Below are 24,988 nucleotides of genomic sequence, written 5' to 3'. Positions count from 1 at the left end.
TTGCAGCCCCCAGAAAAAAAAGGCATGTGACCATCTCCATGTGATCAGTTTCCCCATCTGTAAAAATATGGGGGAAATAACAGCACCTGTTTATTATTATTATTAAATTGTTATATTTTATATATAATATATATATTTTTGTTATTAAAATGAGGAATCAAATGAGATGAGATTTGTAAAGATCTTTGCAAATCAGAAAGCACTATATAAATGCAAGCTCTTACTATTACTGTTATTTTGACAAATGTGCAAAGTTACAATTACAATTGAGAATGAACTCACATGTACATTCTTTGTTGGCAACTGTATGAGTCCAGGAACAAGAATATGCTAATGAATGGTAAAGGGAGTGCCTTTACCATGAGGAGAGATGCTCTAGTACCCCTGCTCAGGAGGAAAGTCCTTCAGCGAAAGGTCCTTGCTGATTGGTGGAAAGTCTGATAATGAAGGCTAACACTCGCTCTTGAATTTAAAAAGTTCATTTTGGGGGGTCCAGACGTGAGATAGCCCCCACTCCCCTTCCCCCGAGTTTGGGGTGACAACCCAGATGTCCTTGAAGGATAGCTTAGTGGAATAAAGATATTAAATCCGACTCACTTTCTTTCACACATATTCCCCCAGGCTGTGCCATGTCACTCCTAATAGCTCCTAATGTGACTACATCATTCCCTGGTGTCTTGAGCTTTCCTAAAAAGTGTGGGGATACAATGTTCGTGGCAGCTCTTTTTGTAGTGCAGAAACTGGAAACTGGTGGATGCCCATCAGTAAAAGATGGCTGAATAAGTTACGGTCCATGAATGTTATGGAATATTATTGTTCTGTAAGAAATGACCAGTAGGATGAATACAGAGAGGCTTGGAGAGACTTACAGGAACTGATGCTGAGTGAAATGAGCAAAGCCAGGAGATCATTATACATGGCAACAGCAAGATGATCACCTGTGATGGATCTGACTCTTTTCAATAACATGATTGAGGCAGTTCCAATGAATTAGAGACTGCCGATCAAAGCATAGTATTTTCACCTCTGTTGTTGTTTGCTTGCTTGCTTATTTTTTTCTTTCTCCTGTTTATTTTTCCCTTTTGATGGAATTTTTCTTGTTCAGTATGTTGGATATGGAAATATATTTAGGAAAATTGCATATGTTTAATCTATTTCAGATTGCTCGCTGTTTGGGGAAGAAAGGCAGGGGAGAAAGGGAAAAAATTTGGAACACAAGGTTTTTGTAAAGGTGAATGTTTGAAAAAATATATGCAGAATGTTGAAAAAATATTTGCATATATTTGGAAAAATAAAATACTATTTTAAAATAGTACTGGGATCTCTACTAGCATTGGGGTTTCTATTGCATCATTCCCAAGGGTTACTCTACATCAAATCCCACAGGCCTTAGCAATAGATTGAATGAGAGGAGGAGAATGGGGATAGTTGAGAAAGAGTGAGAAATTGAGGATGACTAGTAGATCCTGAAGGCACCTAAGTGTTGAAGTGAATAGAGTACCTGACTTGGACTCAGGAAGCCCAAAGTTCAAATTTGACCTCAGATTTACTAGTTTATGTGACTCTGGACAAGTCACTTCAACTTGTTTGCTTATCTGTAAAATGAGCTGGAGAACCATCCCAGTATCTTTGCCAAGAAGATTCCCTATGGGGTCACAACCCGAAATGACTGAACAACAACTAGGTCCTGAGCCTGGATAAATGGGAGTGTGTAAAAAGTAACAGAGAAGTTAGGAAGAAAGAAGAGTTGGGAGGAGGGAGAGATAATAAGTTTGAAGGGATTATGCTTAAGAAGTCTACAGGACATCCAGTTTGAGATGTCTATTAGATTATTAGAAATGAGAAGTTGAAGATCAGCAGAAAGGTCAGACCAGATTAGTGGCCCCTTTACTGCTCCATTTCTTCCTCCCCTTTCTTTCATTGTTAAACTTCCCAAAAAGATTGTCTCCACCACAAGTATCAAACCCATGCTTTGCAGGCTGACTAGAACTACATTAAAATGTATTGGGGAAATTTTTTAACAAAATAAATAAAAATGCAATAAATCACATATAAAATGTTATTTTCAAATAAGTTACATTATATTTCCAAATTAAAACAATAAACAGTTTCAGGAATCCTTATGCACAGATGAATGGCCACATTTCTATTTAACACCACAGATCTAAACTGAACTCACATGTCAATCTTGGTACAGAAGAGATATAGTTATCCATGCTACCACCAAAAGAGCTGCTGCAAACTTTTTTATACATGTGGGTCCTTTCCCCTACTTTATGATTTCCTTGGGATACAAACAAATCCAGTAATGGCACTACTGGGTCAAAGCATATGCACAGTTTGATAGCCCTTTGGACATAGTTCCAAATTGCTCTCCAGAATGGCTGGATCCTGCTCACAACTCCACTAACAATGAATTAGTGTCCCGGTTTCCCAATTCCCCTCCAACATTTATCATTATCTTTTCCTGTCATCTTAGTCAATCTGAGAGGTGTAAGGTGGTACCTCAGAATTGTTTTAATTTGCATTTCTCTAATCAAAAATGATTTAGAGTATTTTTTCATATGACTATAGATGACTTCAATTTCTTCATCTAAAAATTGTTCATATCCTTTTACAATTTATGAGTTGGGGGTTGATTTGTATTCTTATAAATTTGACACAGTTCTTTATATATTTTAGAGATGAGACATTTGTCAGAAATACAGACTGTAAAGATTGTTTCCCAGCTTTGTATCTTTTAATCTTGTTTCTGTTGGTTTTCTTTGTGCAAAATCTTTTTAATTTAATGTAATCAAAGTTGTTCATTTTGCATTTCATAATGTTCTCTAGTTATTCTTTGGTCAAAAATTCCTCCCTTCTCCAAAGATCTGATAGGTGAATTACCCCTTGCTCTCCTAATTTGCCTATGGTATCACCTTTTCTGCCCAAATCATGTACCCATTTTGACTTTATTTTGGTATGGAATATAAGTATAGGTCTATGCTGAGTTTCTAGCATATCATTTTCCAGCTTTCCTTATAAATTTTTGTGAAATAGTGAGTTCTTATATCCCAGAAGCTGGAGTTTGGGGATAGACCTTGATTATTGTGTCATATGCATCTAATTTATTCCATTGAACTACAACTCTATTTCTTAGCCAGGACCAAATGCTTTCATGACTGCTGCTTTAGGTCTAGTACTTTGTATTTGTTTTCCTTAATTCCCTTGATATTCTTGGCCTTTTGTTCTTCCAGATCAATTTTGTTATTATTTTTTTCTAGTTCTATTTTTGGCAATTTGATTAGTATGGCGTAGTATGAATAAGTAGACCAATTTAGATAGAATTGTCATTTTTATTATATTAACTCAGCCAATCCATGAGCAATTAATATTTTTCCAATTGTTTAGATCCGACTTTATTCGTGTGAGAAGCGTTTTGTAATTATGTTCATATAGTTCCTGTGTTTGTCTTGGCAGGTAGATGCTCAAATATTTTATTTTGTCTACAGTTATTTAAAAATGTAATTTTTCTTTCTATCTCTTGTTGCAGGGCTTTGTCAGTAATCTATATAGAAAAGCTGATGATTTGTGTGAGTTTATTTTATATACTGCCACTTCGTTAAAGCTGTTAATTGTTTCCAATAGTTTTTTGGATGATTCAAGGATTCTCTAAGTATATCATCATATCATCTGCAAAGAGGGATAGTTTTATCTCCTCATTTCTTATTCTAATTCCTTTAACTTTTTTTTCTTTTCTTATTGCTAAAGCTAACATTTCTAGGACAATACTGAATAATAATAATCATAATGGGCATCCTTGTTTCACCTATGTTTTTCTGGGAATGTGTCTAGTTTCTCTCCATTACAAATAATGTTTGTTGTTGGTTTTAGATAGATACTACTTATTGTTTTAAGGAAAACTACTTTTATCCGTATTCTCTCTAATGTTTTTAATAGGAATGAGTCCTGCATTTTGTCAGAAGCTTTTTCTGCATCTATTGAGATTATCGTATAATTTCTATTAGTTTTGTTATTGTTATGGTTGATTGTGGCAATAGTTTTCCTGATATTGAACCAGTCTTGCATTCTTGATATAAATCTCATTTGGTCATAGTGTATTATCTTGCTGATAAATTGCTGTAATCTCTTAGCTAATATTTTATTTAAAATTTTTGCATCAATATTCATTAGGAGATTGGTTTGCAATTTTCTTTCTCTGTTCTGCCTGTTCCTGGTTTAGGTATTGGTCCCATATTTGTATAACAGAAGGAACTTGGCAGGACTCCTTTACCTATTTTTCTAAATAGGTTTTTTTTTTTTTCTAGAATGGGATGATTTAAGTAATTTATTTCCTCTTCTGTTAATCTGGGCAATGCCGGGCTTTCTTTCTGCTTCTACTTATATTCCTATATTAAGTGCTTAATAAATGCTTCTTGTTGCTATTGTTTAGTCCTTTCAGTTCATGACCTCATTGGAGTTTTCTTGATAGAAATACTAGAATGACTTGCCCTTTCCTTCTCCAAAATGCTTGCTGACTAATTAATAAATTGAGAAATTATTTTTTTCATCTTTTAATATTTTCTCTAATTCCTATGAAAACAATTTTTAACATTCTTTGAAAAATATTTTTGAGTTCAAAATTCTTCTCTCTTCCTCCCCTTCCCTGCTTCATTCAGAAGACAAGTTTTTAGGTTATATATGTGCAGGCATGCAAAACATTTTTAGTTATGTTGTGAAAGAAAACACAGACAAAAAAAAAGCACAAGAAAAATAAAGAAAAAGCATACTTCGATCTGCATTCAGGCTCCATCAATTCTTTCTCTGGAGACAGATAAATTTTTCATACAAAGTCCTTCGAAATTGTCTTGTATTGCCAAGAATAGCTAATTCATTCATAACTGATCATCATATAATACCGTGTGTACAATTGTGTGGGCAATGTTACAATGTTCTCCTGGTTCTGCTCATTTCACTTTGCATTAATTGAAAAATGATTGATCTTAACGAGTATCAAAAAATGTTTCTAAATTTCCTACTGTGAATGACTATCAATTGGGGATTGACTAAACAGATTACACAGTATATGAATGTAATAAAATATTGTTGCTCCATTAGATTCATATTCAAGGATTAAGTCTCCAAAAAGCATCTGGTCCTAGGTTGGTGGGCTTGCATTCCCAAAATTACAACTCCAAGCCCCCATCATTGAAGATAATAATCAGCTAGTAGACATAATTAGCTTTAAAAAAAAAAAAAAAGCATTCAGTAAAATGTACATGTAAGAATAGTAGCTATGAGAGGTGGGTGTGTTCATCCACAAATCCACACCGTGTCATTAGGAAGAGTGGCTATTACCTTAGAGCCCAATAGTAGTCCATCACACTTGTAGTATTGTGAAGCTCTAATATTCTTTTTCTTCTTATGGTGTTTCCATTAAATATACCATCTCCACTAGAAAGGCATTTCAATTGGGTTTCCTGGGTCTGGTCATCTCTGCAGTTCAACTCTCTACTGCTGAAGCTAGATCTCTAGAGCCCACAGTCAGCTCTTTCCTCTGCTGTCACTTGTTCCTTGAAGCTGTTTCCTGTTTTGAGTGTGTGTGTGTGTGTGTGTGTGTGTGTGTGTGTGTGTGTAGCTGTCTGTCTGTCTGTCTGTTGTCTGTCTATTTTCTAAAGAGGATCTCTGATTCAGGCTTCAGACTACTAGATTCTTTGAAATGCTTGACTGTTGGACACACTGATGTGTGCATGGCTGATGGATGCAGGGAAAGTAGGAAATAAACTCTTGCTTCTCTTCCCCATAAAGGTACAGAGGGACACACTCCACAAACTGCTCTCTGCCCTCCATACCTAAAACTCTGGGTTCAGATATGGCAGCTTTATCTTTGAAGGACCAGCGGGGGCTGTGGACCAGTCTTTGGCCAGCCTATGGCTGAGGTCTCCTAATTTAAGGAGAATATATTTGCCCCTTTGTAAAGGGGTGAGGGTATAGACCTATCTTTGCATGTTTGTTAGCATACTAATACCTAGTTACCTTTATTGTCTACTTATTGCTTTCTATAATTATATCAACTAACCTGGTGAGTGGTAGGGAATAACACCTACCCACATTTATGTACTACATAAGTACATACACATTAATTTAATTTTTGTTTTAATTTTAAATTTTATTTCATTATTTCCCATATATATATATATTTAACATTTTAAAATTTTTTGAGTTCCCTTCCATCTCTTTCTCCTTAATTGAGAAGCAAAAAATTTGATATAGATGATACATGTGAAGTCAAGCAAAAATGTTAGCCATGTTGCAAAAGAAAATACAAACAAAACAAAACAATAAAAATAAAGTTTAAAAACTCATGTATCAATCTGCACTGACTTCATCAGTTCTCTTTCTGTAGGTGTATAGCATTTTTCATCATGAGTCTGTTGGAATTGTCTTTTGTCTTGATCAGAGTAGGTAAGCCTTTTTTCTTTGTAAATAGTTTTTTAAAAATATTTTTCGTCCAATTACATATAGAAACAATTAATTTTTAAAATAAGATTTTGAGTTATAATTTTTCTCCCTCCCAAATTGTCAATCTACTATGTTATACATGTGCAATCATATAAACATATTTCCATGTTAGTCACATTGTAAAAGAAGAAAGAACAAAATGGAAAAGTTATACACACACAAAAAGTGAAAACAGTATGCTTCTGCATTCAAATTCCAATGATCTTTCCCTGGATGTTGATAGTATTTCCCTTATGAGTCTTTTGCAATTGTCTTGTATTATTGTATTGCTGAGAAAGTAGCTAAATCTTTCACAGTAGCCCATCCTTAAAATATTGCTGTATAACGTGCTCCTGGTTCTGCTCACTTCATTTTGCATTAGTTTATTTTAATCCTTCCAAGTTTTTCTGAGAGCATCCTGCTGATCATTTCTTATAGCAAAATAGTATTCCATCACAATCATATAACACAACTTGTTCAGCCATTTCCCAACTGATGAACAAACTTTCAGTTTCAAATTCTTTGCCACCACAAAAAGTTGCTATAAATATTTTTGTACAAATAGGATCTTTCCCCTTTTTTTGATCTCTTTGGGGTATAGACTTAGAATGCCCAGTTTTGGGGCATATTCCAAATTATTCTCTAGAATGGTTGGACTAGTTCACAACTCCATCAGCAGTGCTTTAGTGTCTCATTTTTTCCATATCTCTAGCATTTGTTATTTTTCTTTTCTGTCATGTTAGCCAATTGGATAAGTATGAAGTGGTATCTCTAAGTTATTTAACTTTCTATAATCAGTAGTGATTTAGAGCAAGTACCTGTATCCTTTGACCCTTTACCAACTGAGGAATGACTCTTATTTTTATATATTTGGCTGAAAATTCCAGTTATTTGAGAAATGAGTTCTTTATTAAGCTGTAAAAAAAAAAAAAAAAAAATTCTACCTAAGTTTTCCTAGCAATTTTTCTCAAATGTTGCGTTCTTACCCTAAAAGCTTCTTTTATAGGGACTTGTCAAACACTACATTACTACTTACACATAATAATTTTAGAAGACTATTAGGGAGACCATGAAAAGTAGGAGATGACCTATGAGCTTAGCCTTAAAGAAAGGTAAAGATCCTACAAGTTGAAGGGAGGATGAATGCATTTCAGTCATGGGGTCTGTTTGGACGAAAGGACATGACCTTTCTCATTAGTTTTCAATCAATGCCCCTCCTAGTAATTTCCATAGATCTCCCCTTAGCCTAAAAGACAACTTGACCTTATTTCATTATCATACTTAAGAAAAGTCTATATTCAATGGCTCTGATTCTTTAATTTCTTTGATTTGGCTTCCGTCCCTACCAATTTAGTAGAACAGCTTGCAAATGACCTCCTTAAATCAATGACTTTAAAATCCTGTGCTCCCCTCAGATCCGCCTTTGCCCATTCCCATGTATGTAGAAGACCCCCGAATTTTATTTCATAGGATCATAACTTCAGAGCTAGAAGGGATCTCGAAGGCCATGTAATCCAAAAATTTTATTTTTCAGATAAACTGAGAAGGGCTGAGAATGACAAAAGATCACGAGTAGAAGCAGCACTGGTGGGATTTGGATCTGGGTTCTTCAATTGTATGTCCTTTGCTCTCCCTTTTTTATGCTGCTGTCTGCAGCCTCCAGTCCCAGGCCCACGATTCCTCGCTCCCCTGCCAGATAGCTTTACTTGGATGTCCCACCGGTCTCATCTTTTCACTCCTTCTCCCTTAATCAATCCAAGCAAGCAGTTGCCAAATCCTATAGAATTCACCGTGGCAAACTTCTCGTTGTTCCCGCCTTCCTTTTCTCATTTTGACCATCCTCGTTCTGCTTCTCGTTGCGTCTTAGCCTTCCCATCCTTCGCAGTTTCTATTCCAGAATTCCTTCCTGACCCTTCCTAACCATCCTTCACACACTTTCCAAACCTTCCACGCAGTGCATCCGTGCGATCCCAGCGCTATTTCCGAGAACCGGGATTACTTTTCTTTTCTACTTCGCAAGGGTTTATTTACTCAACGGGGACTTGGTTCAAAGCTCGTTTGCCCAGCCTGTCCTTGAAATGGCCAGCCCAGGCGGCGGAACGTAGGTGCTCCAGGAGCCCCCGGGGGTCCCCTCCCCGCCGCCTCTCCGGGGCTCCCCCTCCCCTCCCCACACTTCAGGCAAGCTTGTCGGGCTCCAGCCAATAGCCTGGGGATGTCGGTTTCACGCCCGCTTAGCGTCACGGAGCGTCACTGCTCAGTGGCAGGCCCGCGGAGGCCCCGCCTCGGAGAGCGAAGCTCTGCACCAGCCGGGAAGCACCCAGCTGGAGAAGAAATTAACCAGGGGTCCTCTCCCTCTGGAAGCGGACGGACGGTCCTCCCCGCCCGGGGCGGCTGACGCATGGAGGCTGTGGGGAGGAAAAGCAGGTGAGCCCACTGCCCTGGCGGACACGGCCTGGGGCTTGGGAGGGCGCTTTGGGAAAGGGAGGGCTTGGGTTTATTTTCCCCGCGTAGATGGAAAGTTAATTCAATATCAGTCCTCTCTGATGCATTTCTCAGTTGGGCTGCGCTTCCTGTTACCGGGCTCATTTTCTGACCGATGTCGTGGTTAAAAAATATGCCTGGTGGGGGGATGGGGATATCTTGTTACCTGATGGAGGGTGATAGCTGGGATAAAGCAAACCAGGAAGTGAAATGGATTAAGCTTAGTTTAAAAAAAAAAAAAAAATGACCTCAGGTAGAAAGGGACGTGTATGTATGGCCCGATCCCAGACTCTTGTTCTAGCTGAGGGTTATTTTTTTTTTAACTCTTCTATTACGGGCCACACCCCAGAGCTTCCCGGATGGGTGCCCCCTTCTATCTACGCTTGTAGAAATAACGCAGGTCTGGATGCAGAGAAGCCGAGTTCAAATCGCCCCTCTGAGGCTTGCCAGGTGTGACCTTGGGCTGATTGTAATTTACTCACCTGTCAAAGGGCTTGTAGACCTGTGACCCAAGCCTCCGATTTTTGCTTCGTCCCCACCTCCACCCCCTTCACCTGGCCTGCGCTCTCTTAATTCAGTAGAGAAAGGCTTAAACCAAAGAGCATCTCTGAGCCAGCGGGACCATTTTAAGCTGTTTCTCCCCCGCCCCTCCATCAGGCCCGAGATCTAGGAGAGAGCATAGATGTCACCTAATAATCAAAGACAGCGAGACTGGGAAGGGGTGAAGTGCCAAAGGTCACCCAATCATTGATTAGGAAAATTTGGACTGGACCCTAAACCTCCTGCCTCCTGGTGTGGTTTTCCTTTGGGCCCTTAAGTGAGAGCATGTCCCAGGATTACCATACCCTCAATTATGTTAATCAAGTCTGGGCTGTCTGGGTGAATGGACACTTTTCTGTGTTTTAGAAGGATTTGGAGAATAAGAATTTTATCTACACCGAGTCAGTGTAGATAAATATCAGATATTTTATCTAGTTATTTCAATGGTGTCTCCTTAAAATGTATTTTAAGGTTTGCAGATCCTCTCTAGGATTAAATAGGAATTTCTCCTCTGGGCATTTAAAGTTTTTCCAAGTCTGGCTTCCTTTCCTGCTTTTTTCCACTTGTGACTCCCCTCCCCTGTCTCCTTCCACAAGAGGTGAGACTGGTTTTTGGATTTGCTGTCTTTTTCTCCCCCCACCCCCATTGTTTGTATCCCCAGCACTTAACATAATATCTGCAACAGAGTAAAACTTATAAAGTGTCTGTTGATTGCCCGATTAATTCAGAGACAGCGACCACCCCCTCCCAACAGATCTGGGTTATGGGCCTGTTAGAGACAAGAAGGAAAAATAAGTCATGGAGGATAGTCAGAGCTTCAGCTGTGAATCCTGTTCCCCATTGAGTACAGATGTAAAAGCTCATCTGATGATGTTACTGGCTTTGAGAATATTCTGTATTGTAGAGAGATCAAAATCCAGAAACAAAGAAAGGCTGTCTTTGAAGAACCACGTACTCCATGGAGTACATTGGGAAATTTCCATTAGGAAGGGATACTTCACTCAACAGAGACCTGGGTTCAAATGATGTCTCTGATACTTGCTAGTTACCCACGGGCAAGGAAGTCACATAAATTTTCTGAGCCTTAGTTTCCTCATGTGTAGTAGTTATCTTATAGGTTTGTCAGGAGAATCTAAGGAGGTGAAACAAAGCACTTTGCAAATCCTTAAAATGTTATCTAAATGCTATCGTTAGAGACCATATCCTGTTGATCCTTGTTTTTGCTAGAGTAGATTATTTTCTTCCTCCTTGGGCCTCAGTTTCCTCAACTGTAAAAGAAGAGTTTCAATAAGATGACCTCTGAGGTGATCTTTTCAGTACCCTGAGATGTCTGATTCTATGTATGCATGGAATCCCCAGTACTTTAAAAGTTGTAGCAAAGGGGAATGGTCTGGTTAAAAAACAACAACAAACAAACAGGATTTGGGACTAGAGAAACTAGATCTGAAGTCTTCCTTTAGCTATGTGACCATCTACTTGGCCTCTTGGTTTTGTTACATAAATATTTAATAAAAATAAGTGCTTGTTTTTTTTAAAGAATTTTATTTATTTTATTCTGAACTTAAGAAATAAAACAAACATTTCCATAACAGAGCAGAAGAGGAAAAAAAAATGAAGCCACCAATCTATTATGTACAACTTGCTATTTCTTCTAAATATATAATAAAGTTATCATGTCATTTTATTAAATTTATTTATTAAATTATTTAATTTAATTATTTATTAAATTTATTTATTAAATAAATAAATGCTTGTTAGCTAACTGTAAAAATGAGGGATTTGGGCTCTAGGGTCCCTTCCACTTCTAAATCCTAGGAATATATTTTTAGGTCAAAGATTAAAGGAAGGAAGGTTATGATAATCGATAATATTGGATACAAAATAACCCCTAAATCTTTTAATTTATATATTTGTTTTCTAATTATGTGTAAAAAGCGTTAACATTCATTTTTTAACATTTTGAGTTTCAAATCCCTCCCTCCTTCTCCCCTTTCCATGAAAAGGCAAAAAATTTTATATAGATTATACATCTTCATGTAAAACACGCTTAATTTTTTTTGCCAATTACATGTAAAAAACAATTGTTAACCTTCCCCAAAATCTTAAAGCTATTTGAGTTTAGATTATTTTAAGCTATCAAAGTTTAAAATTGCACTAAGACTTTTGAGACCCCTGTGTAATATTTTTAAGATTTGCAGATATTATCTCTAGGATCAATTAGCAACTGTTCCATTTAACATTTAAAATTCTCCCAGACATGGCTCTTTTTACATGTTACTCCCTCCCATCCGCTCTGTTGTTCTGAGGGCCTGACCTTGCTTTTCTAACTCGTGCAGCTGTCTATGTTGGTGTCCCACCCACTTCCCTGAATGGGAATTGTTCTTTTCTCCTTACTTTTGTCCTTGGGACTCTATGGCTTTCCCAAGACTTAAGTCAGAAGTCCCCTTTCCTGATCACTCTTCCTCCACCTCCAGCTTCCTTTCATCTCCAATCCTGTCTTCATTTCCATATATTCTGTATATTTCTGGCTATGGATATGTCGTCTCCATCATGAGCCTCTCCAAAAAAGAATGCAGGGACTGTTTCAGTTCTTTGTCTCTCCAGCTGCCCCACTTAGTAGGTATTTAATTGGCCTTCCACAATAAATACTTACAGGTTGAATAACAAATTAATAAAGGTTAAGCTGTACTTCTCCTATTTGAGGCTCACCTCTGATCAGTGAACATCTCCATTTTAAAAATAAGGAAATTCAGACTTAAGATAGCATGCTTATGTTCACGCTGGTAAACATCAGAAGCAGCTCTTCCTGCCTCCTGTTCTGGCCCTCTAACTGCCTCCCAGTAATAATAGTTTGGGAATAATCACCCCCATTTTACAGATGAGAATACTGAGGCTCAAAGAAATCATTTGTCAGAGACTGGATTTGAGCCTCCCAGTTCCCAACTATTTCAGGTATACCAAACCTTTTAAACCAAGAATCCTTGCCCCCCATAGAGACTCTCATCTGTTGTGGTCCAGTGACCATCTGGGCATGACTGATAGCAGTTTAACTACCTGACAGGTTTATGTCCCAAGGATCTGCCCTTAAACCTCTTCCTGGCCCTCATTACATGATTTTCTTTGGCAATCTCTTGCTCGTACAACTTGATTTAGCTCTTCCGTGGTTCACAGTCCACGGATCCAAAACACACCTGCTAACTGCCTACAAGACATCCTCACCTGGTTGTTTTTGGGGCACCCTAAACTCATAGTGTTCCAGGACCTATAAGGCACAGGCAGTAAGGGAGCACAATTGATTCCTATCTAGACCTTCTTTCAAATCCTATCTCAGACCCTTAACCAACTTTGTGATAATGAAAAGAGATGGAAGGCAGTTAGCACTTAATTAGCATCTGTTGGGTGTTGGGTACTGTGCTAAGCTCTTTTACTAATATTATCTCATTGGATCCTCACAACAACCCTATGAGCAGAGTGCTGTATTATATTTATTGTATTATTTAAGTATTTGTTAACTATCAATTATAATAATAATATAATATAAATATTTCTGTTCATGTTATTCCCATTTTATAGGTGAAAAAAACTGAGGCAGATAGAAATGAAACGACTTGCCCAGATTCTTAGCTATTAAGTATCTGGGGCTGGATTTGAACTCAAGTCAAATTATCTTTAGGCCATTGTGCCACTCGCTGCCCTTATCATTTTTTTTCAGTATTGTGTTTATTTTTACTAGTCACATGACACAATTACTTAAAAGAACAAAAAATTAATGAAACAGCATAGTAAGAAAAGTAGCAATGGTACATTTCTTTTTTTCTTCTATCCATATTTCTACATTAATCATGCTGCACAAGAAAAAACAGATTAAAAAGGGAAAAAATGAGAAAGAAAACAAAATGAAAACAAACAATAGCAAAAAAAAAAAAATACTATATTGTGATCCACATTCAGTCCCTGTAGTTCTCTCTCTGGATACAGATGGCTCTGTTAATCACAAGTCTATTGGAACTGTTCTGAATCATCTCACTGTTGAGAAGAGCCAGGTCCATCAGAATTGATTGTTGTATAATCTTGTTGTTGCCATGTATAATGATCTCCTGGTTCTGCTCATCCATCAGCTCATATAAGTCTTTCCAGGCCTTTCTGAAATCATCCTGCTGATCGTTTCTTACAGAACACTAATATTCCATAATATTCATATACCACAATTTACTCAGCCATTCTGTAACTGAGTTTTCTAGTAAGTCATTTAACCTCATCTTCCTCAGTTTTGTCATCTATAAAATAGGAATAATGGCACTTGCCTCATTGGGCTGATATGAAAATCAAATGAGACCACATGTAAAGTGCTTTGCAAACTTTAAGGTACTACGGAAATAATAGATCTATGAGATTCCTTACTCTGGGACTTGGCAAGAGTTGGGCATTTTCTGCCAATGGGAATGGAATAGCCCACCGCGCCAAGTCATTAAGTTAGGAATTCTCCCTGTCATTTGTAATGACACTCAAGCTTCCTCAGGCCCTACCCCACTGACTGAGAGCACTTTGTCTCAGCCGGAGGAAGATGGGTAAACACAGGTAGCTCTCTCTCTGTAGAATAGAAGCTGTTTTGTTTTGGAGAATTGTTTTGTTTTACAGGGATATGAAGGATGTAGAGTATAATGGAAACCTGATGGATTGAATCTAGGGAGACATGGGTATGAATCAAGAGACTCAAGTGTTATCTGTGATATGGGGCTAATAGTAGTGATAGTTGAGAGGACAAAATGAGCAAAAACACTTTATAAATCTTAAAGTATTTTGCTATTATCATTAGTAGAATTGCAGATATTATAGTTAGAAAACACTGGAGAAATATAACTTAGATTGGATTATAAAGGGAGGAAAGAAATGAAGGAATATGGGATAGCAGATTTTAAGCACCAGGGAGGTGAATAGAAGGTTCACAACAAATACTTATTAATGTAAGCAATCTATAAGCATTTTAAGTGCCTACTGTGTGATAAGTGCCAGAGATAATGAAGAGATAATAAAATAAATGATAAGTGCTAGAGATAAAAATTTGTACAGTCTGCCTGCAGGAAGCTTTTATTTTGTAAACAGTATTTATTTATTGCTATCTCCCAGCCACTAATGCCTTCTCTTCTAAGATTAACTCCTACATTCTCTGTGTATAGCTTGTATAGACCTTGTTATTTACATATTGTCTTCCATGAGAACATGAAGCCCTGGAATACTGGCCTTGTTTTCCTCCTTCTAATATTCCCCCTTATCTAGGGCACAATAAGCACTTAATAAATGCTTGTGGACTGATTCAACAGGTATTTAATAAATATCCATTTGGATAGATTTGGAAATTGGAGCATAGTGGAGTCAGGGAAACCAGTTAAGAAGATCTTAAAATCTTTACAGCCAATATTTCTGATAAAAGTCTCATTTCTAAAATATATAAGGAACTGTGTCAAATTTGTAAGAATACAAGTCATTCTCCAATTGATAAATGGTCAGAAGGGATGTACAGACAATTTTCAGATGAAGAAATTAGTCATCTGTAGTCATATGGAAAAAATTCTCTAACTCACTATTGATTAGAGAAATGCAAATTAAAACAACTGAGGTATTACCTCATATCTCTTAGATTGGTTAAAATGACAGGAAAAGGTAATGATTATTGTTGGAGAATGAGGGAAAACTGGGACTCTAATGCACTGTTGGTGGAATTGTGGACTAATCCATTCTGGAGAGTAATTTGGAACTATGCCCAAAGGACTATAAAATTGTGCATTCTCCTTGACCCAGCAGTGCCATTACTGGGTCTGTACCTTAAAGAAATCATAAAAGAGGGAAAAGGACCCACATGTACAAAAATGTTTGTAGCAGCTCTTTTTGTGATAGCAAAGAATTGGAAAATGAGTAGATGTCCATCAATTGGGGAATGGCTGAACAAGTTATAGTATAGAAAGATAATGGAATATTATTGTTCTGTAAAAAATGATGAACAAGCTGATTATAGAAAGGCCTGAAAATATTTATATGAGCTGATGCTGAGCGAAACAAGTAGAACCAGGAATACATTGTACACAGCAACAGTAAGATGATCAGCTATAAAAGACTTGGTTGTTCTCAGTGGTTCAGTGATCAAAAGCAATCCCAATACACTTTGGACGAAAATGCCATCGGCATCCAAGAAAAAAAACTATGGAGACAATGTAAATCAACACTTTGTTCACTTCTTTTTTTTTTTTTTTTTTTTTTTTTTATCTCTCCCATGGTTTTTCCCTTTTGCTCTGATTTTTCTCTCCCAACATGATTCATAAAGCAATGTATATTAAAAATAAATCTTTTTTTTTTTTAAAAGGAAGGTCTTATTATAGCTTGTGTCTGTTATTATAAATGTACATTGGGCTTATTGGGTGACTTTTTTTTTTTTATTAAAGTTCTTTATTTTTCAAAACACATGCATGAATAATTCTGCAACATTAGCCCTTGCAAATCCTTGTGTTCCAGTTTCCCTTCCTCCTTCTCCCACCACTCTCTCCTAGATGGCAAGTAGTCCAATATATGTTAAACATGGTAGAAATATATGTTAAATCTATTGGGTGACTTTTTAAGTCACCTTTAATAGTAGGACAGCTGAAGAAATTTAAACTTACACCCCTACTTTTGAGAACTGTCTGTGATAAGAAACAAGGCTATTGATTAGCAAAGAGCAACTTGGAGGTCTGCACCTAACATAGTGCCTTGAATACGGTAGGTGATTAATAAATATTGATTGGGTGGGTTGATGAAGGATCGAATGAACTGATGAATGACTTGAAATTTATTTTACCTAGCCATGAGAAAATTGAGGCTGGGAAGTGGTAAAAACTCGGAAGGAAAGATGGACTCCGGTGTCTGGCTTACCTGAAGTCTTCCACCTGCAAGTATTTTCAGTTACCAAGTTAGCCAAGAAGACCACCATGGAAGGAGCCAACAGCCCTGATCTGCAGCTCCAGCAGCTTCCACCCACAAGCATGACTGTCACGGTTAATGAAGTTTCTTTCTCTTATAAGGCAAGGACTTTTTGATCCTTTGATTTTTTTTTTTTTTTTAATTCTTTACTGGGGAACTTAATATTTTTTAGATGGCTTTTATTGGAGATTTTGCTACATGTTTAATCACCTTTTCTAGGTTATTCATAGATTTAGAGCAAAAAAGAATCTCAGACATGTTCCAGGCCAGGACTTCTTAAACTTTTTCCTCTTGCAACCCTTTTTTGCCCAAGAAATTTTATGTGACACCAGTTATATAGGTATATAAAATAGGTATACAGATCAAATATTTACTTATAATAAATCATAATTTCATGATCCCCACATTCAGTTATGAGACTCCATGTAGAGTCACAACCCTCAGTTTAAGAATGCTAGTCTAATCCTTCATCTTTAGAATGAGGAAATTGAGGTCTCAGGAACTTAAGGTTACGTGCCCAAGATTACATGAGTTGGAAGCACTGGTACATTGTGAACCCAGGACCTTTGACTTCAGAGCCAGTGTTCCTTCTACTGTACCAAACTAAGGGTTAAAGATTATCAAAACCTTACTTTATAGGGGCGGAAACTGAGGCTCGGAAATGTTTGCTCAAGATCATATAGTGAGCTAGTGGAAGAGCTGACATCTGAATCTAAATCTCTTGACCCCTCCAGTCAGACATTTAAATGTGGTAGACCATCTTGATTTCCCAGAAAGGGAAACTAAGACCTAGAGATTAGAATGGTATAACTGTTAACTAAACAATTACTGTTTTTGGAGAAGTTATCATATGACAAACAGGCATAGTTCTTTTTTTTTTTTTTAATAGCTTTTTATTAACAGAACATATGCATGGGTAATTTTTACAACATTGTCCTTTCAACTCACTTCTGTTCCAACTTTTCCCTTCCCTCCGTCCACCCCCTCCCCTAGATGGCAGGCAGTCTCATACACGTTAAACATGTTAAAGTATATCTTAGATACAAAATATGTGTGCAAATCCATACAGTTCTCTTGTCAGCATAGTTCTTATAGTTATTTAAGATTGTACAGTGACCTCATGTGATAGTGGCTATCACATTTCTTGAATTCTTGTGGGCTGCAAGAGAGGGGAGGAATTTGGAATTCAAAATGAAAATATGTTTTTAAAAAAAAAAAGATAATTCAGGGTATTCTTCCTTGAAGGGAAAATAAGAAAGGAAGGAGGGAAAGAAAAAAGGAGAGGGGAAAGAGGGATGGAGAAAGGAGAAGCAGGAAAAAAGGAAAAAAGAGAAAGATAGAAGAAAAAGAAGGAAGGAAGAGGAAAAAGAAGGAATGAAGGGAGGGAAAGAGAAAAAAGAAGGAAAGGAGGAAGAAGGAAGAAAGGAGGGAAGGAAGGAAGAAAAAGAAAAATAGAAAAGAAGGAAAGAAAGAAGAGAAGAAAAGAAAGGGAGAAAGGATGGAGGGAAGAAGAGAGGAAGGAAGAAAAGAATAGTGGAAGGAAGGAAAGAATAAAGAAAAAGAAAGAATAGAAGAAGGGAAAAAGAAAAAGAGAAGGACAGGAAGGAAAAAGGAGGGAGAGAGGAAGGAAAAAAGAGGGAAAGAGGAAGGGAGAGAGAGGAAGAAGGGGAGAAAGGAAAAAAAGAAGAGAAGAAAGGAAGGGAAAAGAAGAGAAAGGAGGGAAAGAAGGAAAAAATGGAGGAAGGAAAAGAAAAAGAGGGAAGAGAGAAAGAAAGAAAAAAGGGAAGGAAGGAAGAGGAAAGGAAAGATTTGTTTCTTTTTTATTCCATCTGGCCTTAAACTTACTGTTCCGATCATGAATATAAAATTGCTTTTCCAGTCATAATGTAGCAGTGATTGAGGCAGTTAACTTGTGAGTCAGTCAGTGAACATCTCTCCAGCATCTACTTGCTATGTGCCAGACACTGCTCTGACCATCAGGGAGCCAAAGAAAGACACAAAAAAGACAGTTCTCGGTCTCAGGGGGCCCGCAGTCTAACGGGACACAGCATTTAAATATCTGGGTACACACAAATATCTGGAAATATCTGGACAGGATAAATGGGAGGTCACTCACAGAGGGCGGGCACTGGTGTTAAGGGAATCTAGAGCAGCCTTCTACAGGCTAGGTCCTTGAACCTTGAAAGAACCCCCCAGTTACTGAGACCCAGATTGAAATCCTCCTGATACCTCCAAGTTGTGTGATGTCATTGATGCCCCTGAGCCTCTCTTTTAGCAAAAAGGAAATCCTTTATGCTAACATGTATCTGCAAGGCTCAAATGGGATGTAGTGCATACCCCCATTTGGAAACTTTCAAGCAGACAGTGGCAGTTATTGTGCTATTAAGGATCGACCTTCTATCTGTTGGGACAGAAGCGATAAAAGGAGCTCACATTTCTGTAATACTTTACTGTTCACACAACTCTCTATAGAATATTTTCAGGTGCTCTTTTCCCCCTTTTCATGCAAAAATCCAAGGTTGTCATTCAATCTATAAGCATTTATTAAGCACCTATTGTTTGCCAAGAATAATGCTAAGCACCAGAAATACAAAACAAAGCAAAAATGCAACTCCTGCTCTCAAGGGATTATATTGGAAGGTTTGCCATTTCCTTCTCTAGCTCATTTTACAGATGAGAAAACTGAGGTAAAGAGTCCTACAGCTAGTGAGTGTTTGGGGCCAGACTTGAATTTCAGTCTTCCTGACTCCAGGCCTGGAACTCTGTCCATTGAACCACCTAGCTGCTCCTGTGTGACACACAGTAGGTGCTTAAAACACGTTCATGGAATTGAGTGAAGCTAGGTAATCCAAACCCCCAAACATTTTATTGAGCATTTATTTATTACGTGGACTGGGGATACAGAGATAAAATTTTAAAAAAAAATCTCCTCCCCTCAGAAAACTTACACTCTATTAGGGGTTGCATTATGAAAACTGGTCTGTTTATGCAGGATTATTGGAGGAGAGAGAATAATTAAGGAAAAGAATCTGGGAATGCCTAAGGAAACCAGGGATTCTCAGAGCAGAAAAGAGGAGAAATTGCTTTCTAAGATTTTGGGGCCGGGGAAGAAATGGCCTTTGCAAAACAAGCAAGAGAGGATGGATTCCAGCTCGGGGAATGACAAACGGGGCCATTTGGCCAGAGAGTAGAGGATGCCAATGGGAAAAATAGGAAATGAAGCTGGAAAGGTAGCCAGAGCCAGCTTGTGAGTGGGAGCCCCAGTGCCAAGCTGAGGATGTGGTGTTTTGTTTTAGAGGCAATAAGGAGCTGGCCACAGATTCTCCTGAAGGTAACAATGTGGTCAGCTTTCTGCTTCAGGAGGAGTTGGTAAATATTTGTGGAAGATAAATGAGAAAAGGGTCATAGAGGCAAATTTAAAGCCCTCATTTTACAGACAAGGAAACTGAGATCCAGGAGTTTGCTCCAAGTCAGCCACGGGATAAGTAGCAGTTAGGATTTTGGAATGATTAGAACTCTCAGGTCCAGTTAGGAAGCTGTTAGAGTGGTCCTGATGAGAGGTGATGAGCTCTACATTCTGCTGGCTATGATGCGATAAAAAGAAGGGCATGGACTCGAGATAGATTTTGGAGACAGAATCAGGAGATGTCACCAGTGAGTGAGGAAAGAGGGGAAAGGAAGAACTGAAGATGAATCAGAGATTGACTGCAAGTTCAGAAGTTCTCTTAACAGAACGAGGAAAGTTGGGAAGACAGATGAAAGTGGTGATGTGCAAAACCTTAATGTGTCTTGTTTTATTTATGTATTGTACATACATGCTCTCTTTATATAGATATATTTACACATGTGTAGCTACAGATATGCATATATGCATATATACTATATAAAATGATAAGCATGTATATATGAATATATTTGCAAATCTTTTCTCTGTTCATAATTTTTTTTCCAATCTCTTCCTTAGATCTCTTCCAAGTTTTTTTTTTTTTTTTTAATGATACTTTATTTTTTTCCTCAATTATGTGTTAAAACAATTTTTTATATTTGGATGCGAGGGGTTTAAGTTTTGAGTTCCAAACTCCCTCCCTTCCTCTCATCCCAATGGTAAATGACTGAACAATAATATGCCGGACACTGTGCTAAGTACTTTGTAATCATCTCATTTGAGCCTCAAACAAATCTAGGAATTATCCCCATTTTAAAGACAAGCAAGCTGAGGCAAATGGAAGTTAAGTAAGTGAACTGCCCAAGATCACACAGCTAGTAAAGATCTGAGGCTGCACTTAAACTCAGATTTTCCTGATTCCAAATCCGTTGTTGTTCTATCTACTGCACTGCTGTCCAGATCTTTCTTAGTGAAATCATCCTAAGTGTTATGCATCATTTGCCAAAAAAAAAAAAAAAAAAAAAGAAGAGCAATTACAAATCTGTTTAATGGGCAGAATTTACACAGAGAGATTTTGTCCGATCTTTTTTGAACAGTAAGATCCTAGGACTACAACAGGTCACATTTACATTCTGCTTTATGATTTATATAAAGTTCTTTTGCCTTTTGTTTCATTTTGTTTCGGGGGGAGACAGGTGGTACAGACAGCCATTTTACAGGAAGGGAAACTGAGGCTTAGAGAAAAATAGTCAAGGACTTGTCTACTTTAGTAAATGCCGAGCCAGATGGAAATCTCAGGTCTTTTGTGCCAAGACCAGAAATACTGCTTTGATTATAATTTTAATCTCCCAGACTTCTTAAACCCAAGTATTCTATTGGCCAAAATATCAGCCACTTCCCTTCAAATCAGCTTGCCCAGGGTCACATAGCTAGGAAGTGTTAAGTGTCTGAGACCAGATTTGAACTCAGGTCCTCCTGACTTCAGGGCTGGAGCTCTATCCACTACAACAATTTATTAAATCAGACTGGGCTTTTTAAGTAGCTGCCCCACAAAGAAATAGGTTTAAGGAGGCCAGAAAGAATTCAAGTGAGAGGAGAGAACGCTCCCCAGCATGTTAGCTTCTCCTTTTGGATGGATGTCAGGAGCTTGGACCAAGGGGATGAGCTCTCAGAGAGTGGGCCCTCCTGCACTCTGAGAAGCCCAGGGGACATCTCAGCCTGAGGCTGGGGGAGGGAGCTGCTTTTAGGCTTTGGATCCAAGCCCATAGCCCAGTGAATAGGAATTGTGTGGCTCCTTCTTCCACTGAAGAGTAAATGTGTGGTTCTTTGTGACAGGGCTTAGAAAGTGCCCCATTCTTTGTGACAACACAGGGGGCAACAGCCACCCCGATGAGGTTTCCGCATTGTCTTTGGAGTGGCAAGTTCCGTTCAGTTTAATAGACATTTACTCCACGTCAAGAACTGTGCTAGACCTCGGGGGCCCAAATATTAAAATAAACAGACCTGCCCTCAAAGAGCTTGTTGTTGCTGTCCAGTCTTGCCGACTCCTTATGTCCCCATTTCGGGTTTTCTTGGCAAAGATACCGAAGTGATTTGCCATCCCTTCCCCAGCTCATTGTAGATGAGAAAACAAGCCATCAAAATACATACCCAGGGTCAAACAACTTAGTGTCTGACGTGGATTTTAACCAGGGCTGTGCTGGTAAATGTTTAGCAACCGGCTCTTTGAAAACAATATAGTTTACAGTTTATTGTGCTTTATTAACATTTTCTCCGTCATTTCTGAAATTCTATATAATCAGTTCAGCAAAGTGAGGTGTGAGTGTCCACACTAAATATTTAACAATCAAGGCTTCAGCACTCCCTTGATTTTAACCCGGGTCATCATGACTCTTTATCTGGTGTTCTACTCAATATATCATTCTCCTTCTGTGGCTTTGGAGGTCTGAACTAGGGCCATTGGGTAGAAAGCAGAGGAAGACAGCTTTGGGCTTAATAAAAATTCAACCAAAAAAGCATTTACTGATCTCCCACTATGTGCCAAGATATTATGTTACGCATTGAATTTACAAAGACTGTAATAGCTAGTATATTTATGTGTAATGTGTATTTATTCACATAAACGCATATATACTAGCTTTATATGTGTAATTATATGTCTGTGTTGATACATGTGTATATATATGTGTGTGTGTATGTGTGTATATATATATATGAAGAGGGACAGGAAAAAAGAGAAGGAGGGAGGGAAGGGGATAGAGAAGAGAAGAGAAAGAAAGGAGAAAAGAAAAGAAAAGAGGGAGAAAAGGGAGGAAGGGAATTGAACAGAGAAGAGGAGAGAGAGAAGAGAATAGGAAAGGAAAAGGAGGAGAGAAGAGAGCAAAAGGAAAAAAGAAGAGAATAGGAAGGAAAAAGGAGAAAAGAAAGAGAAGGAGGGAGGGAGATAGAAGAGGAGAGTAGAGGGATAGAGAGAAGGTAATAAGAAGGGAAAAGGAGAGAAGAGAAGAAAGGAGGGAGGAAGGGGATTGGAGAGAGAGAAGAGGAGAGGTAAGAGAAGAGAATAGGAAAAGCGAAGAGGAGAGCAAAGGGGAAAAAATAGAAAGAGAAGGAGAAAGAGAAGAGGGAGAGAAGGGAAGGAGAAATAGAAGAGGAGAAGATAAAGAGAGAAAAGAATGAATAGGAAGGGAAAGAGAAGACAGGGAGAAAGAGAAGATAATAGGAGGAGAGAAGAAGAGAGAGAGAAGGAAGGAGGAGGGCAGCCTGAAATGTCAAGGGGATGGCCTTGTGCCACCACCCCTTCCCCCAGCCCACACCAGTTTCAGGTGGCAGGGACAGCCAAAGGTGATAGAACTGCACCGTGTCTTCTCCTTGGAGGAAGTAGGGGGATTTAATCCATACTTGTTTTCTGGACTGTCCCTGCTAGGCTGGGGACCTTCAGTAAATATTAAGTGACGAAAGCTTGATCAGCTTGGCATTTAAATAGGTAATGCCATTAGCAGAAGAGAAGGGGCCTTCAGAAGATACAATTGGAGTTCAGTTTATAGTCAAATGACAATTTTGACTAAAAGGCCAACTTTTCCCCCAGCTTTCCTTCTTAATATAAGTTATTCATTTTAAAATTCAAGAGTTTATTATTTGGGGGGGGGTAATAGAGGAGTACAGAATCAGAGAATTTTTAAGGTAGTAGTGGATTAGAGAATGTCAGAGCTGAGGGCCCTTAGAACACAGAATATCAGAAGTGGGAGGGAGCTTAGAACAGAGAATATTGATCTGAGTCTTTAGAACCCAGGATGTCAGAGCTAGAAGGGTCTTATTACCCAGGATGTCAGAACTGGGAGGGTCCCTAGAACCTAGAATGTGAGAGCTGGGAGGGCCCTTAGAACACAGAATGTCAGAGCTAAAAGGGCCTTAGAACCAATGTCAGAACTGAGGGGAAGGCAGGCCTTAGAATACAGGGTATTCTGGTAGTGAAACAGAATGTTAGAGCTGGAAGAGACAAAGACTGTTGGAGCTAAAAGAGGCCTTAGAGATCAATTGAGGCCCATACAAGTTTATTGTCCCTAATTAACTTAAATGAATCTTTCTACCCAAAAAAGAAAAATTCTATGATTCTGTAATTCTCTACTATTGAACCTCTTAGGAATAGGTCCCTGACTCATTGTCAGTTTTTCACATTTGACCAGAGAGTCTCGATAATAAAATTAAAATCTGGCCAGATAGTTCAGTAGATTAGGCTCTGGACCTGGAGTCCAGAAGCCCTGTGTTCAAATCCTTTCTCAGACATTTACTAGCTGTGTGACACTAGACAGATCATTTAACCTTAATCTGCCTCAGTTTCCACATATGTAAAAATGAAGATAATAATAGCACCTGTTTCTTAGATTCTATGAGGATTTATGAAGATCAAATGAGATTAAAGTCAGAAGATGCTTAGCAAACTTTAGAGATATATAAACACAGTTATTATTATTAAGGTATCCAGGTCTAAAGATATCTGACTACTGATGTCTGAAAAAACACCTGTATAGTTTCATTCCCATCGGTTGAATTACTGATTCTTCTTGAAAGCCAATGTCCACATTAAATAAACTCTCATTGGATAGTACTAATGCCTTGTGTTGAATTAGCTTATTCAGACTTTTCTGGAGGGATGATTAGCTGAAAGCAGGGTTTGATCTATAGCAGGAAAAGAGAAGAGACCAGTGCTGACTTGGTCATGGGGTCCTGCTGAAGGACCCACGCTACTAAAATAGTAATAGCTGAGGTTGGAAACTCTGCCATGGGGAGCTGGACCCCAGCTGGACTATCTCTTCCCCTTCCTATGGCCCACTGGGTACGTGGAATGCCAGTTAGCCACAGGAAGAGGAGCAGGCCCAAGTCAACCCATTATAAGTCTTCTTCAAAGCAAATCACCATCATCTGTTCCAGATAAATGGGATAAAAGGTCCATTGTTTCTTCCTTTGGAAGCAGAAGGATCACCAAAAGCCATCTTGTTTGGGATTTCAGTGGCTGCCAGCATCCACACCCCCAAGAAGTCCTTCCTCTTCATCCCACACCTCCCACATAGATTTTCCCCCATCAATCCAAGCCTCTCTTTGTAACTCTTTGAATAAAGAGAAAACCTAGGAGAAAAAGAAAAGAGAAAGTGC

The 24,988-nt window shown here is 38.3% G+C and overlaps 1 protein-coding gene across 3 annotated transcripts in view; it reads left to right on the top strand.

Moving 5' to 3' along the window:
- The first annotated feature begins 8,760 nt into the window (after positions 1-8,760).
- NIPAL3 (NIPA like domain containing 3) overlaps positions 8,761-24,988 on the top strand; it is a 62,036-nt gene continuing 45,808 nt past the window's right edge. For 2 of the 3 annotated variants that reach the window (XM_051988211.1, XM_051988210.1), the window contains exons 1-2: positions 8,770-8,904; positions 16,335-16,553. In XM_051988211.1, the coding sequence (XP_051844171.1) occupies positions 16,461-16,553 (93 nt within the window). In that variant the 5' untranslated portion in view covers positions 8,770-8,904; positions 16,335-16,460. Of the gene's footprint in view, positions 8,905-16,334; positions 16,554-24,988 lie in introns of all 3 variants that reach the window. The other variant, XM_051988212.1, reaches the window with a different exon arrangement.

The sequence above is a fragment of the Antechinus flavipes genome, chromosome 3 (assembly GCF_016432865.1).
Source record: "Antechinus flavipes isolate AdamAnt ecotype Samford, QLD, Australia chromosome 3, AdamAnt_v2, whole genome shotgun sequence".
Taxonomy (NCBI): domain Eukaryota; kingdom Metazoa; phylum Chordata; class Mammalia; order Dasyuromorphia; family Dasyuridae; genus Antechinus; species Antechinus flavipes.
This window is presented reverse-complemented; position numbering and strand designations above follow the sequence as displayed.